The 12,938-nt window shown below is 63.8% G+C and overlaps 2 protein-coding genes across 4 annotated transcripts in view; one reads left to right on the forward strand and one right to left on the reverse strand.

Annotated features, from left to right (window-relative positions):
• Positions 1 to 861, reverse strand: part of LHPP (phospholysine phosphohistidine inorganic pyrophosphate phosphatase) — a 35,715-nt gene extending 34,854 nt beyond the window's left edge. For all 3 annotated transcript variants that reach the window (XM_054729058.1, XM_054729057.1, XM_054729060.1), the window contains exon 1: positions 667 to 861. In XM_054729058.1, the coding sequence (XP_054585033.1) occupies positions 667 to 791 (125 nt within the window). In that variant the 5' untranslated portion in view covers positions 792 to 861. The remainder of the gene's footprint in view (positions 1 to 666) is intronic.
• Positions 862 to 10,010: 9,149 nt separating this feature from the next.
• NKX1-2 (NK1 homeobox 2) lies at positions 10,011 to 12,671 on the forward strand. Its single transcript, XM_054729375.1, has 2 exons — positions 10,011 to 10,224; positions 11,953 to 12,671. Exons 1-2 carry the CDS (start codon positions 10,011 to 10,013, stop codon positions 12,669 to 12,671), a joined length of 933 nt encoding a protein of 310 aa, XP_054585350.1.
• The last annotated feature ends 267 nt before the right edge of the window (positions 12,672 to 12,938 follow it).

Raw genomic sequence — 12,938 nt, forward strand, 5'->3', positions numbered from 1 at the left:
TGATTCATAGGTTGCTCAGCCCACTGAGCCAGGCGACTGGGCGAACATGGACTCTTGAACCAGGAGGTCACGGTTCGATTCCCGTCAGGGCCCAGGCCCGGGTTGTGGGCTCGATCCCCAGTAGAGGGCGTGCAGGAGGCAGTCGATCCGTGATTCTCTCTCATCAGTGATGTTTCTCTCTCTCCCCCTCTCCCTTCCTCTCTCTGAAACCAATGAAAACATTTTTTTAAAAAAATACAGTCCCAATGCCAGTCACACGTAATTCAAAGTTTCCTGGTAACCACCTTAACAAAAGTCAAAAGAAACAGATGGAATTACTTTGATAGGTTTTATTTAAACCTAATATACTCAGATGATTACCCTATCAACATGCAATCAATGTGAACTGTAAGCCCCGCGTGGGTTTGACACTGACGGCTCATCAGCCGGCCAGCCACCTGCCCAGCGCTCCGGGGCCGCGAGGAGCGAGGGCCACCCAGCGGGGCGGCGCGGCTCCCCCGCCCCCCACGGGCGGGTTCTCAGGGCTGCGCGCGGGGCGGGGCCAAAGCAGCAGCCCCTCCAGGCCCCGCCCCCTCCAGGCCCCGCCCCCGGCAGCGATCGGAGCGGCGGGAGGGGCCTGGCGGAGCGGGAGGCCCGGCGCCCAGGGCGGCCAGCGGGCCCACTCACCTCGCCACCGCCTCCACGGAGCCGGCGATCGGCCTGCCGCCGCCCTCGCCGCTGTCGTACAGGACGCCCGAGATGTCGAGCAGCACCCCGCGCACCCCGGCCAGCCGGTCGCCCCACGCGGCCATCGCGCCCCGCCGCGCAACTGCGACTGCGTGTCCCAACCCGGGCTGGAGGCTGCGGCCGCGCAGGGGCGCCTGGGAAGTGTAGTGACGCGGGGCGGGGCCGGGCTCTGCCTTTGGCCGTGGGGGTCACGTGCTCCCAAAAGGGTGTCTTCTCCGCAAACCGGGGGTCAGAGCAATCACGATCCCGCGTCTGCGGAGCGAGGCCCCGGCGGGGGTGCTGCAGAGGATGGCGGCAGTGAGCCACGACGCCAGAGCCAGCCGGAAGGAACGTGTGAGGGCGGGGATTGTTCCAGGCATGACAACGGGGCGGCTACAAGAAAGACCGTGCCGTCCAAAAACGGAGACCGGGGCCCTAGCTGGTTTGGCTCAGCGGATACAGCGTCGGCCTGCGAACTGAAAGATCCCGGGTTCGATTCCAGTCAAGGGCACAGGCCCAGGTGGTGGGCTCGACCCCCCAGTGGGGGACTTGGCAGGAGGCAGCTGATCCATGATTCTCTCTCATCATAGATGTTTCTCTCTCTCTCTCTCCCTCTTCCTTACTCTCTGAAATCAATAAAAATATATTTAAGCCCTAACCGGTTTGAAGGGTCCTGGGTTCGATTCCCGTCAAGGGCATGTACCTTGGTTGCGGCACATCCCCAGTTGGGGGTGTGCAGGAGGCAGCTGATCGATGTTTCTCTCCCATCGATGTTTCTAACTCTCTATCCCTCTCCCTTCCTCTCTGAATAAAATATACATATTTTTTAAAAATGAAGACTGGGTAGCAACATGGGAAATGCTCACGTTACCACATTATATGAAAAAGCAGAATGCCACGCTGTACGCAGACCACAGCCCTGCAAACGTCCGGATGCGTAGGAACGGGGCCGGAAGAGAATGGGAATGTTGCGATGTTGAGCAGTGAGATTTTTGGAGGAATTTTCACATTCCATTCATCATTACGTCATTTTTGCAGTAAGTAGAATGGTGGCAAGGAGGGAGCGTCTCCCTGCCTGCCCCAATTCGTTGGGGGGCTTACGGTGATACTTGAAGAGCTTTTGAGATCTTGCTTCTCGGCCAATGCCATCAGGTTGGCTCAAATACAACCTTTTAAAGATAAATTAATGGAAACTTGAAAATATTTGACTTCAAGGCCTGACTTAGCTTTGAAGCTTCAACAGAAGAAAACCATATTCGTTTGGACACTTCATGTCAGGCTCTTGATTCAAAGATACGATGAAGAATTCATCAGAATATTAGAACTTTGACCCAATTCAGTGAATTGTGCATATCATGTCGATAAGCTCCTTGGGCCAACTGTGGGGTATACAGGGGAAATCTGAAACGTGGGTCCTGCCCTGGCCGGTGGGGCTCAGCGGGGTGAGCACTGTCCTGTGCACCAAAGGATGGCCAGCTGGGTTCCAAGTCAGGGCACAGCCGGCGTTGGGGGTTCGATCCCTGGGGAAAATAATATTGTACCTTATAGTGGCCATGGTTCTTAGTCGCAGACAACAGGAGCCACTCCAGCTGGAGGGGATGTGGAAAGAGGCACTGGGAGCTTAGAGATGCTCAGGGGGACTGGGGGGCCAAGCTCCAGTATTACGCAGCCAAGAGCCACGCAGCCACGAGAAATGCCCAATGCACCCCTTCATGTGGCTCCTAAGATGCCAGGGACCTTCTATCTGGCGGATGACACGGCCCCCAAAGCACCAGAGCCTCCCAGCACCAGGCCCTGCGAAGGTTCTTTCTGCCCCCGTGGCCCACATCTCACTTGCACCATGTCGGCTTGGTGGGACCTAGGCCAACCTGCAAGGGAGTTTGGGAAATGCAGTTTCTAGCCTCACAGGAGCCGAGTGAGTCCGTCTGGAGGGCCTGCCAGGAACATCGTGGTTCCTACACACGCATTGAACTTCTGCTCTCCGGGCTCAGTGGACTCCAGGGGTGTGACAAAGTGTCCGGTGTGGTCACTGCCTCGGGCTCCAGGGTGGGCGGAGAACAGGCACCTTTCGATCACCGGCCAAATGAGCGGCACAGTCACAGCCACGAGGATGGCTCTGTGGGCCGTGGAGGGCAGCAGTGACTTCTGAGCAGAGGGGCAGCCTGAACGGACCTTGCAGGATGGCTGGGTCCGGCCAGGAGGAGGGGGAGGAGGAGGAAAAGGAGGAGGAGAAAGCCACTTGTGCTGGTGGGGGTGAGCACAGGCCCCCTCTTCCGCCGGCGCTGTGTGACTCTGGGCGAATCGCTTTCTGCATCTAGGACTGTGGCGGACAGAACGGCCGCTTGCAGATGTCCACGTCCTAATGCCCAGAACCCGTGCGTTTGTGGCCTTACCTGGCGAACGGGACTTCACAGGTGTGAGACTTGAGGAGTCTTTGAGACCTTGCTCCTCGGCCATGGGAATCAGCAGGGATGGCCCATGGAAAGCAGAGGCTGATCCACAAATGCAGGGGCGTTTGCCTAAGGATGTGGGATCCATCCTGAACCCATAGCCACGGCTAGACGTCCCTGGATCCTCTTCTTCTTTTCAGCCCAGCCGGTGCCACCTTCTGCGGTGCAAGTTGCCGATCCACCCTCATCAGGCGGGGGAGCTCGGGTGTACGCCATCGGGCCTCCATCCTTTCCTTCCAACTCTTCAACCTGCCACGTTCCAGCGCGCCAATGGGCACAGAGACAACGCGGGGTGTGCGCTCACCTCGGGGCAGCCCCAGGGCAGACAGCTGGCCCCACAGTGTGATCGAGGCCGTGCCAGTCAAGTTCTTTGACCCTGGCCAGGTGAGTTCCAGAAGGGGAGCCCTGGGGAGTTGGGGAGGCTGCCAGGCAGTTTACAGGACCAGAGGGCCCAGAACTCTCAGCTCCGGGAGTGGGAATGGCAGATGGTTCATGCCAGGCTTGGTGCCACCTGTGGCTGAGCACTGTCCTGTGCACTGGAAGATTGCCAGACTCCCAGGGGAAGGAGCCCACTCCCGCCCGCGGCCAGGCCCCTGATTGGTGTGGAGAGCGGCTACAGCGTTTGGGCAGGTTCAAGCCTCGGACTAATGAGAGGGCACGATCCTCTGGTGGCAAAGCCCTCCCGGCACAGTCACAGCCAAAGGCTACAGCTGTAAGCTTGAACCTGTGGTCCCAGGAGGCTGAGTGATGTGGGTTTGATAGAGCTCAGGTGCATGTAATTGAGTAGATTCAAAACCCGCGAGAACGTTGTAAGCATCTTGACAACGCCCTTACTTTGCCTCGTGGAATCTGGCTATAAAATAAAGACTCGGCTTGCAGGCCGTGGCGCTGTCTCTCCAAGAGCGTCCCACCTAGCCCCAGCTTTATCCTCTTGTCTGTCTTCTTTGATCCTTCACTACCCGCCCCCCCTCCCCCCTTCCTCAGGCTCACCCCTGGCCGTGCTGGACACATTCAGATGGGCAGGCCCACCACCACGGGTTATCCGAACAAAGCCAAACTCCCTGGACCAGAAAAAGGGGCAAGGACACCCATCGGGCAAAAGCAAGACGTCACTGAGGTGAAGGCAGCCTGCAGGCGGGGGCGCCCAGAGTGGCCTGGCCAAGTCCCGGAAGGCCCAGCAGCAGGAGCCCTTGACCAGAGGAGACCTGAAGGTGGAGGGGGTCCCCGGGAGGCACAGGACGGAGAGAGGCCCAGGGACACGCACGCCCCCGTGACAGCGAGTCCTGCCCGGGGCTCTTCCAGTTGCCGGGATTGGAGCCCCGCTCAGGTGTGTGAATGTTAATTTTTAAAAATATGTTTTTAGTGATTTCAGAGAGGAAAGGAGAAGAAGAGAGAGAGATAGAAACATCGATGATGAGAGAGAATCACTGATCGGCTGCCTCTTGCATGCCCCACACTGGGGATCGAGCACACAACCCGGGCATCTGCCCCGACCGGGAATCGAACCATGACCTCCTGGTTCATGGATTGATGCTCAACCCCTGAGCCACACGGGCCGGGCTGGGAATATCTTAAAATGTTAGAAAACACTGAAGGGAACAGCTTCCCACCTGGGTCGGCGGACCCGCAGCTCAGTGCCCTCCCGGCAGTGCCCGGGCTCAGCTATTCGCTCCCAGGTCCTCTCACGGAGCCAGCAAAGTGTGCAACAGAGGGGAGGCCACGGGTGTGCCCACGCCGGGAGGGGAGGCCACGGGTGTGCCCGCGCCGGGAGGGGAGGCCACGGGTGTGCCCGCGCCGGGAGGGGAGGCCACGGGTGTGCCCGCGCCGGGAGGGGAGGCCACGGGTGTGCCCGCGCCGGGAGGGGAGGCCACGGGTGTGCCCGCGCCGGGAGGGGAGGCCACGGGTGTGCCCGCGCCGGGAGGGGAGGCCACGGGTGTGCCCGCGCCGGGAGGGGAGGCCACGGGTGTGCCCGCGCCGGGAGGGGAGGCCACGGGTGTGCCCGCGCCGGGAGGGGAGGCCACGGGTGTGCCCGCGCCGGGAGGGGAGGCCACGGGTGAGCCCACGCCGGGAGGGGAGGCCACGGCGTGTGCCCGCGCCGGGAGGGGAGGCCACGGGTGTGCCCACACTGGGAGGGGAGGCCACGGGTGTGCCCACACTGGGAGGGGAGGCCACGGGTGAGCCCACGCCTGGAGGGGAGGCCATAGCGTGTGCCCACGCCGGGAGGGGAGGCCACGGGTGTGCCCGCGCCGGGAGGGGAGGCCACGGGTGTGCCCGCGCCGGGAGGGGAGGCCACGGGTGTGCCCGCGCCGGGAGGGGAGGCCACGGCGTGTGCCCACGCCGGGAGGGGAGGCCACGGCGTGTGCCTGCGCCGCGAGTTCGCCGGGAGCAGGAACGGGAACTGGGCTGCACAGGGCTCTGCTCTCTCACTTCCTGGGTCAGAGCTGTTTGGCCGCTTCCTGGCGGCAGGGTCTAGGGCCAGTTACCCAAGCTCCGTTTTCTCAACTGCAAACGGCGACAGTAACAGGCCTGCTCGTGGCGTCGCGGGGAGGGTTCCAGTAAAGAACCCCAGTCAGAAGAGCCCGGCGCGGGGTCCAGAGGCGCCCGAGGGCAGCTGGTGTCGTCACCCGGTCACTACCAGGAGCGACTGACACCATTCCACCTGCCAGGCAACCCCTCGTTGCTTTCCTGTTTAAGTTTTTTGTTCATCCTCACCCCAGGATATTGTTCCACTGATTTTTGAGAGAGAGTGGAAGGGAGAGGCGGAGACAGACAGAAACATCGATGTGAGAGAGACACATGGATTGGTTGCCTCCTGCACGCACCCCGACCAGGGCCAGGGAACCTGCAACCAAGGTCCGCGCCCTCGACTAGAATGGAACCTGGGACCCTTCAGTCCGCGGGAGGGTGCCTAACCGGCTAGGCCTCCCCCTCCCCCGCCATCGCTTTATTCCCCTTCTTTGACGTTTCCTGGACATTTCTAGGACAAAGAAGTTGACTTTTAAAAAAGCTGTTGCTTTCCAAGAAGAAATACTAACTTCTCAAAGCAAAATACGTTGACCAAACATTTCCATTCTGGTCGCAGTCTGGGGACCACGGGTGGGAAGGCTCCAAGCGGTCGCCAATCCAGGTCTCCGAGGTGGGTTTTCCAAGGAAAACTTGCTCTGCGTGGCAGCCCGAGCGCCAGGCCCTGGCGGGGAAGGGGAAACGCTAGCCACCAGCCATTAGTTGTAAGTGACTCTCGGGCGGCGAGGGGGAGGGAGGCCGGCAAGCATTGGCCGGCAGGTCCCGCTGCTGCCGGGTTCTTTCAAAACCCAGCGCTCCCCTCCCGCCCTTCGGACCCTCTGCGCAGAGCAGGTCCGGGCCAGTAAGCGGGCTGCCCCTGTCACCCTGCTGTGCCTCATGACGCCGTCTCCTTGGCATACATGTCCTACCCCGAGGGCGGGCCCGACCCGCAGGGCTTCACCCACAGAAGCTCGGTTGTGTCTTATGGCAGGAACATGAGACTGTGTCTAAGGGGCTTTCATGGGGCTTAGAGCGCTGCCTTCCCTCCGCATCCCCGGCAAACTCTCTCCGTTGTTAGCAGCCTGTGTGGCCGCGGCCGGCAGCTCCCCGAGGTCAGGGCCGGGCTGAGGCCTGGCCACGCTGCTTGTGGAATCGCTAGGGACGCTGGGCACCATCGGTTTGCGCCAGCGCCTCCGGAAAGACACTGTCAGAGTCTAGACCAGTGATGGCGAACCTATGACACGCGTGTCAGCACTGATACGCGTAGCCATTTCTGATGACACGCGGCCGCATGCCGAGGATGAAACATTTGCGACTAGAGTCTTGGAGTTAGTTTTTTCCTCAAAGTGACACACTGCCCGGGTTATGCTCAGTGTTTTGGCGAAGTCTGACACACCAAGCCCAGAAGGTGGCCCATCACTGGTCTAGATGTGGAACTCACTAACCAGCCCGAGCCAGGGTTATTTACCACGGCATCCCCAACGTCGCCCCCTCTCAGCTGCCGGCATGGGGCGCATTGTCTAGGATGGCGTTATCAGCCCGGGACACCCGCCATGAATATTGATCCCCAGCTTGTTGCAGCCGTCACTTGCCATCAGGGCAGGTCAGGGTGGAGCACTGAAGCAATTTAAAGGCAGCGCTCAGGCGGAATGCTAATGTGGGAATACAAACCGCCTCCACGCGTGGGGTGGGGTGGGGCGGGCGGGGGGAGCTTGCTGGACACGGACACCTCGGGTATAAATACAGGTGTGAGGATGTGAGCGAGTCAACACACCCCCAAATTGGGCCTCCAGGCAGGTGGTCAGAAAAACAATTCCCCAAGGCCCTCTCTCCACGCACCAAACTGGAGAATCCAGGGTGTTCTGGGGGCGAGGGGTTTCTCTTTAAGTGGGTGAGTAATGGGGGGGGGGGTTCTATTCCTCCCATGTTTGTGGGAGACACCTCACTGTTTCTTCTGGTCAGCTATTTCCAGAAGCCAAGTGCTGAGTGTGAGGGCTCCCGTGCCTTTACGCTGCCCTGCACACACGTGTCAGAGATGGAGGCACAATACAGGGCGAGCGCGATTTAAAAACAACGGAAAGGAGTTTCTTCGAGACCCGCTGTCTTAAAGCACGTTCCTGCCTTCCCAGTGCGGCTTCTCCTGTCGGCTCCTCTCCTGTGTCCCCCTGCACCTGCCTCCAGGGAAAGTGCTTGGCCCAAGCAGAAAGGATCGTATCACTTAAACAAAAAGTCTGAGCGTTTATAACGTGAAAGTGACCCAGGCTGGGGCCCTGGCTGTCCTAACCGTCCCTGTCCCTCTGGTTGGGGGGTACGGGGCGGGGGGGGGGGGGCTCCGGAAGGCCACCCCACCTTCCCGTGAAGATGGCCTCGCCGCCTCTCCCAGGTGGACTTATGGGAAGAGGGACCTTGGGAAGCCACAGAGGCCCCTTTCGGAGCGACCTGAGGACTGACCTGAGGACTGATCTGGCCGGAAAGATGAGCGCGTTGTTAAGAAGTACCAGGGGGCGGAGATCAGTGCGGGGAGGGAGGGAGACAGAAAAGGAAGGTTAAAGAAAAGAAACAAGTGAGGACGGAGTGAGAAGAGTTGTGGAAACGGAAAGCAAAGTCCCCTCTGTTTCGGGAATGGTCTGCGGCCGCCCCGGGCCCGGCCCCGCTGTGGGACCCCGTGGGACCCCGGCCCCGCTGTGGGACCCCGGGCAGGGCAGGCGGCCTTTCCCCTGGTTCTCACAGGTGGGCCCCCCTCTGGCGGGAGGCGGGCACTTCCGTTCCTGATTTCCTTTCACGCACAATCCATCTGGGCTTGAGGAGGGGGCCGGCCTGCACTGCGGCTGGGCTTTCAAGTCCCCAGGGGACCCCGTGGCCGCCCCTGGGAGGAGCCCCGAGGTTTGAATGAGAAAAGCTACAAGGCGGTGCGAGGCCCACTCTCCAACAACAGGAGGGATCCGCAGCCCGGCGCTTTGATGGGGTTCCCCGCCCCTGCCTACCCTACCTGCTAGGACAATAGTAATTGCCAAGCCTTTGTTCGACACCCCAGGGGGCGGGCAGAAAGGGCCTTGGGTTAGGGGTGCTCCTGGGCGGAGTGGCTGGGAGAAGCCCAGGGGAATGAGAGCACTGCCTGAGCTCCCAGCGGGGCCCCAGGGACAGGAGGAAAAGGGATGCTAAGACGGGCGGCTGGGGCGCTCCCCCCAGGACTGATGTCCTCTCTCCCCCAAGACTCGGTGCGGCAAGTGGGCCATCTCAATGGTCTCGGGCCCCCTCACCTCACACTCAAACCAGACAAACATCTTAACCTTTATCTTCTTGGGGCTGGGAGTGCTGGAGGTCAAACAATCCACCTGCTCCCCAGAGGCCCAGTTCCTGTTGTAAATGACCAAATCCAGGCTGTGGAGGCCTGCTTGATGGCTCAGCCAGCCAGGTAGCCACCCTCACCGGGCTCACCGGGCCCACCTGGTCCACTGGCTCTGAACCCGAGACCTGCCAAAGTCTCCACAGCCGCGGGCCACCTTTGCGGGACTGGGGTCTCTCTCCAAGCCCTGCCCTGAGGTGGAAGGGAAGGCCTGGCCCAAGGGCAGGATTTCGTCCTCGGTTCCGGGACAGCAGGAGGTGCTGAAAGGTCCTGTCCAGGAGAAGAGGACTGGGTTTGAGCCCAGACTCTGCCACCAGCCAGCAGTGTCCCTGGGCAACTCACTTCTCATCTTTGAGTCTCAATTTTCTCATCTTTAGAATGGGGATGCTAGTCTATCCAGGCCGCGCCCACCTCCCCGGGATGCTCTGAGAATCCCGAGGATCCAGTGAGCTCGCTCAAGCCCCACGGTTCTGTAAAGGGTGAGGACGCGAGGGCCCAAATCCGGGGTGGCCAGGTCTCAGGCCATCGCTGTGCTTCGCTAGCCAGGCAGGCGGTGAGCTGAGCGCTGCCTGGAAGTCACCAGTCCTGGCCTCCACCGCATCCCCAGCGCCAAGGCGGGGGCTTCGGGGAAAGGGCGCCAGCCGTCTGTGCGTGTCTGTGGGGCCGGGGACCAAAGCGCCCAGCCTTCCCTCCCCCTCCCTCCCCCGCCCCCCGGTAGTCTCTGCGGTGGGGCGGAGGCGCGCGGGGCCGGCGCGCGCACCGAGGCGCCCTGGCCAAGGCTCGCGGCCCCGGGGAGGCGCGGGCGGCCCTGGGCTGCCGGTAGCGCGCCCTGCAGGTGGTGGGGGCCCCGGCCGAGCAAGTGCCAATCGGCGCGCAGCCCCCCGCTGCTCTCCCCGCCCCGCCCTCCCGCCCCCTCCCCAGCTTCCCTCGGCCGCCCCGACCCTCCCACCAGCTGGAGACCGCGGACGAGCCACGGAAGAAGGCGAGCCGGAGCGCGGCTGGCGGGCATGCTGGCCTGGCAGGACGGCGGGGCCAAGGCGGCTCCCTCCCCCCACAGGATCTCCTTCTCCGTCCTGGACATCCTGGACCCCCAGAAATTCACCCGCGCGACGCTCCCGGCCCTGCGCCCTGCTCCCCGCGAAGCCAGGAAAAGTTTGGCGGAGGCCGGAGCGGGGGAGGAGGCCGGCTCCGGGGACCGGGCCCGCCCGCGCGAGCCCCCTGGTAAGGATGCGGGGAGGCCCCGGCTCGGGGAGGCCCCGGCGCAGGTGATGCGATGGAGAGGGGTGTGCGCGCGAGGCGCGGGGAGGAGGGGGCGGCCAGGGACGCGGGACCGGCCCGGAGAGGCGGCTCGGCGAGGGGGAAGGCGCCGGGCGAGGGGTGGCCGCGGTGGAGCTGGGTTGGGGCCGGAGGAGGCCTCCCGGAGGGGGTTGCCGCCGAAGCCCCCTCCCTGCGCCCCGCTCTGATTTGCTCGCGGTGGGAACCAACACCCCGCGCCCAGCCGGCGTTTTCCGCTCCGCCACGTGCCAGGCGCTGCTGGAGGCTGCGGTGAAAGTCAGCAAAACGTCAGAACCTCCAGACCGCGGCGTGACCATGCCCCCATTTTATGGATGAGGAAGCTGAGGTTCACCCTGGAGGTCCTAGTGAGGATGGGGTCAGGGTCAGCCTGGTGGCCACTGCCAACTCCTAGGAGACACCTGCAGACCCACTGCCCCCCCACGCTCACGGGGGGTGTGGGGTGTGATGGGGAGCTTTTAGTCTTTTCTCCTCCACCCCCCCCCCTTATTTAAGAGAGTGGAAGGGAAGGAGAGAGACAGACACATGGGTGTGAGAGACACACACCGATTGGTTGCCTCCCGCACGGCAGGGCCGGGGATCGAGCCTGCAACCGAGGTACCTGCCCTTGACTGGAATCGAACCCGAGACCCTTTAGTCCGCGGGCTGCCGCTCTGTCCACTGAGCCACACCGGCCAGGGCTCCCATCCCTCTTGGGCTTGCTCCGCACCCGGCGGACACCTGATGAGGGTCCAGGGACCTATGTGTCTGGAAGGACAAAGGGCACCAGGACCCTGGGTGGGGGGAGCGGAGAGGGGAGCGAGGCTCCCTGGAGAGACGCCATGGGTCAGAGGCGCAGGCTGGGGGGTGGGGGAGCTGGATGCACGCATCCTCTCGCGCCCCCACCCCCCAAGTTTGGCGCTGATTGTCTGGGGCTCGGGGCGCCTCTGGCGGCCGCGCTGGGCCCCGGCGGTCAGCCTGGTAATTGTTAGGATCGCCCCTCGGATGGGGCGCGCCCCCGCCCCCGCCCCGTGATCGATATCCTATTACTGGCCTCCGCGTATCTCCTGCCTACAGCTTGCAGGTACCGGCTTCCAGCCCCTTCCCCTGTCTGATCCTAATATTGCTCGATTAAAACTTACCTTTAATAGATGACATCTATCGATCCACCCGCACAAATCTGAAACTCTATTAACGCGCGGGAGCGAGGAGATGGGAGAGGGGCCTTCTCCTGGAGGCAGGGCCTCAGGACTTCTGTTGTGACTGCCGGGAGTCCCGACCAGGACGGGCTCCGAGCGACCGGAGACGCGGCCCTAACCGCCCTGGGCGTCCCCACGTCTTAAGATGCAATGACCCCTCCCCCCCCCCGCCCCCGCAAGGCTGTCCAATAAGATCATTATTTTTTCTTAATGCGGATGTCATTCCTTCACACTACACATGTGGACGCCTACTGCGTCACAGACGAGTGAAAGGCAAGGGGTACTGCACCCCTAACACTGCCCCCCTACACCGCCCCCCTACACCGCCCCCCTACACCGCCCCCCTACACCGCCCCCCTACACCGCCGCTCCGAGAAGGGCCGGCCAAGCTGAGCTGGGGCTGGGCCGGGGCGAGCTGCGTGCTCTGTGGGGGACCGAGGAGGTTCCGGCCCCGGGTAACCGCCCCCTGCTCCCCTAGATGCTGCGGACCCGGGCGCGGCGGCGGCGTCCCCACTGGAGTGCTCGGAGGCCGAGGAGGCGGACGAGGAGGAGGACCCCGAGGATGCGGGCGGGCGGCGGCGGGGCCGGGCGGCGAGCCTGCAGGCGGGCCCGCCCGGCTCCCCGGAGGCGCGGCCCGCGGCGCTGGCGGCCGGGGAGTGCGGCGCGGGCGGCCGGGCGGGCTCCCCGGGGTCCCCGCAGCCGCGGCGCCGGCGCGCCGAGCCCAGCAGCGCCCGGCCGAGGCGCGCGCGCACCGCCTTCACCTACGAGCAGCTGGTGGCCCTGGAGAGCAAGTTCCGCGCCACGCGCTACCTGTCGGTGTGCGAGCGCCTGAGCCTGGCGCTGTCGCTCAGCCTCACGGAGACGCAGGTCAAAATCTGGTTCCAGAACCGCAGGACCAAGTGGAAGAAGCAGAACCCCGGCGCCGACGGCGCGGCGCAGGCGGGGGGCGGCGCGGCCCCGGCCGGGGCTCCCGGGGCGGCAGCGGCGGGCGGCGGCGGCGGCGGCGGCTCGGGGGGCAGCCCGGGTCCCCCAGGCCCGGCCGGGCCGCCCTTCCAGACTTTCCCCTCCTACTCCGCGGCCAACGTGTTCTTCCCCGCCGCCGCCTTCCCGCTGACGGCCGTCGCCGCAGCCGGGGGCCCCTTTGCGCCCTTCCTCGGGCCCCCCTACCTGGCCCCCTTCTACGCCCCTCACCTCTGAGCTCGCACCCCGCGGGCCTCCGCTTCGCCGGGACCCTCAGTGCGTGGCGTCGCCGGGGGCCCCCACTCGGCCGCGGGGCACCGAGGCGCAGGGGCCGCCCCTCCCGGTGCGCGGGTGCCTGCGCGCCCCTTCCCCGCCAGGGGGCGCCGCCAGGGGGCGGGGAGAGGCCGCTCCCAGCCGCGCCGGTCCCGGGCGCTGAGCGTCTGAATCCACGGAGGCCACGTGGTCAGCCGTCCTCAGGTTCCCCGTGTCTGGACCGGGCTCTCC

This window comes from Eptesicus fuscus, chromosome 17 (assembly GCF_027574615.1).
Source record: "Eptesicus fuscus isolate TK198812 chromosome 17, DD_ASM_mEF_20220401, whole genome shotgun sequence".
Lineage (NCBI taxonomy): Eukaryota > Metazoa > Chordata > Mammalia > Chiroptera > Vespertilionidae > Eptesicus > Eptesicus fuscus.

Excerpts from the sequence above, each read along its gene's own strand:
- NKX1-2 (XM_054729375.1), top strand. The coding sequence starts at position 10,011 with ATGCTGGCCTGGCAGGACGGCGGGGCCAAGGCGGCTCCCTCCCCCCAC. Across the intron at positions 10,225-11,952 it reads CCGCCCGCGCGAGCCCCCTG|ATGCTGCGGACCCGGGCGCG; the intron begins GTAAGGATGCGG and ends CTGCTCCCCTAG.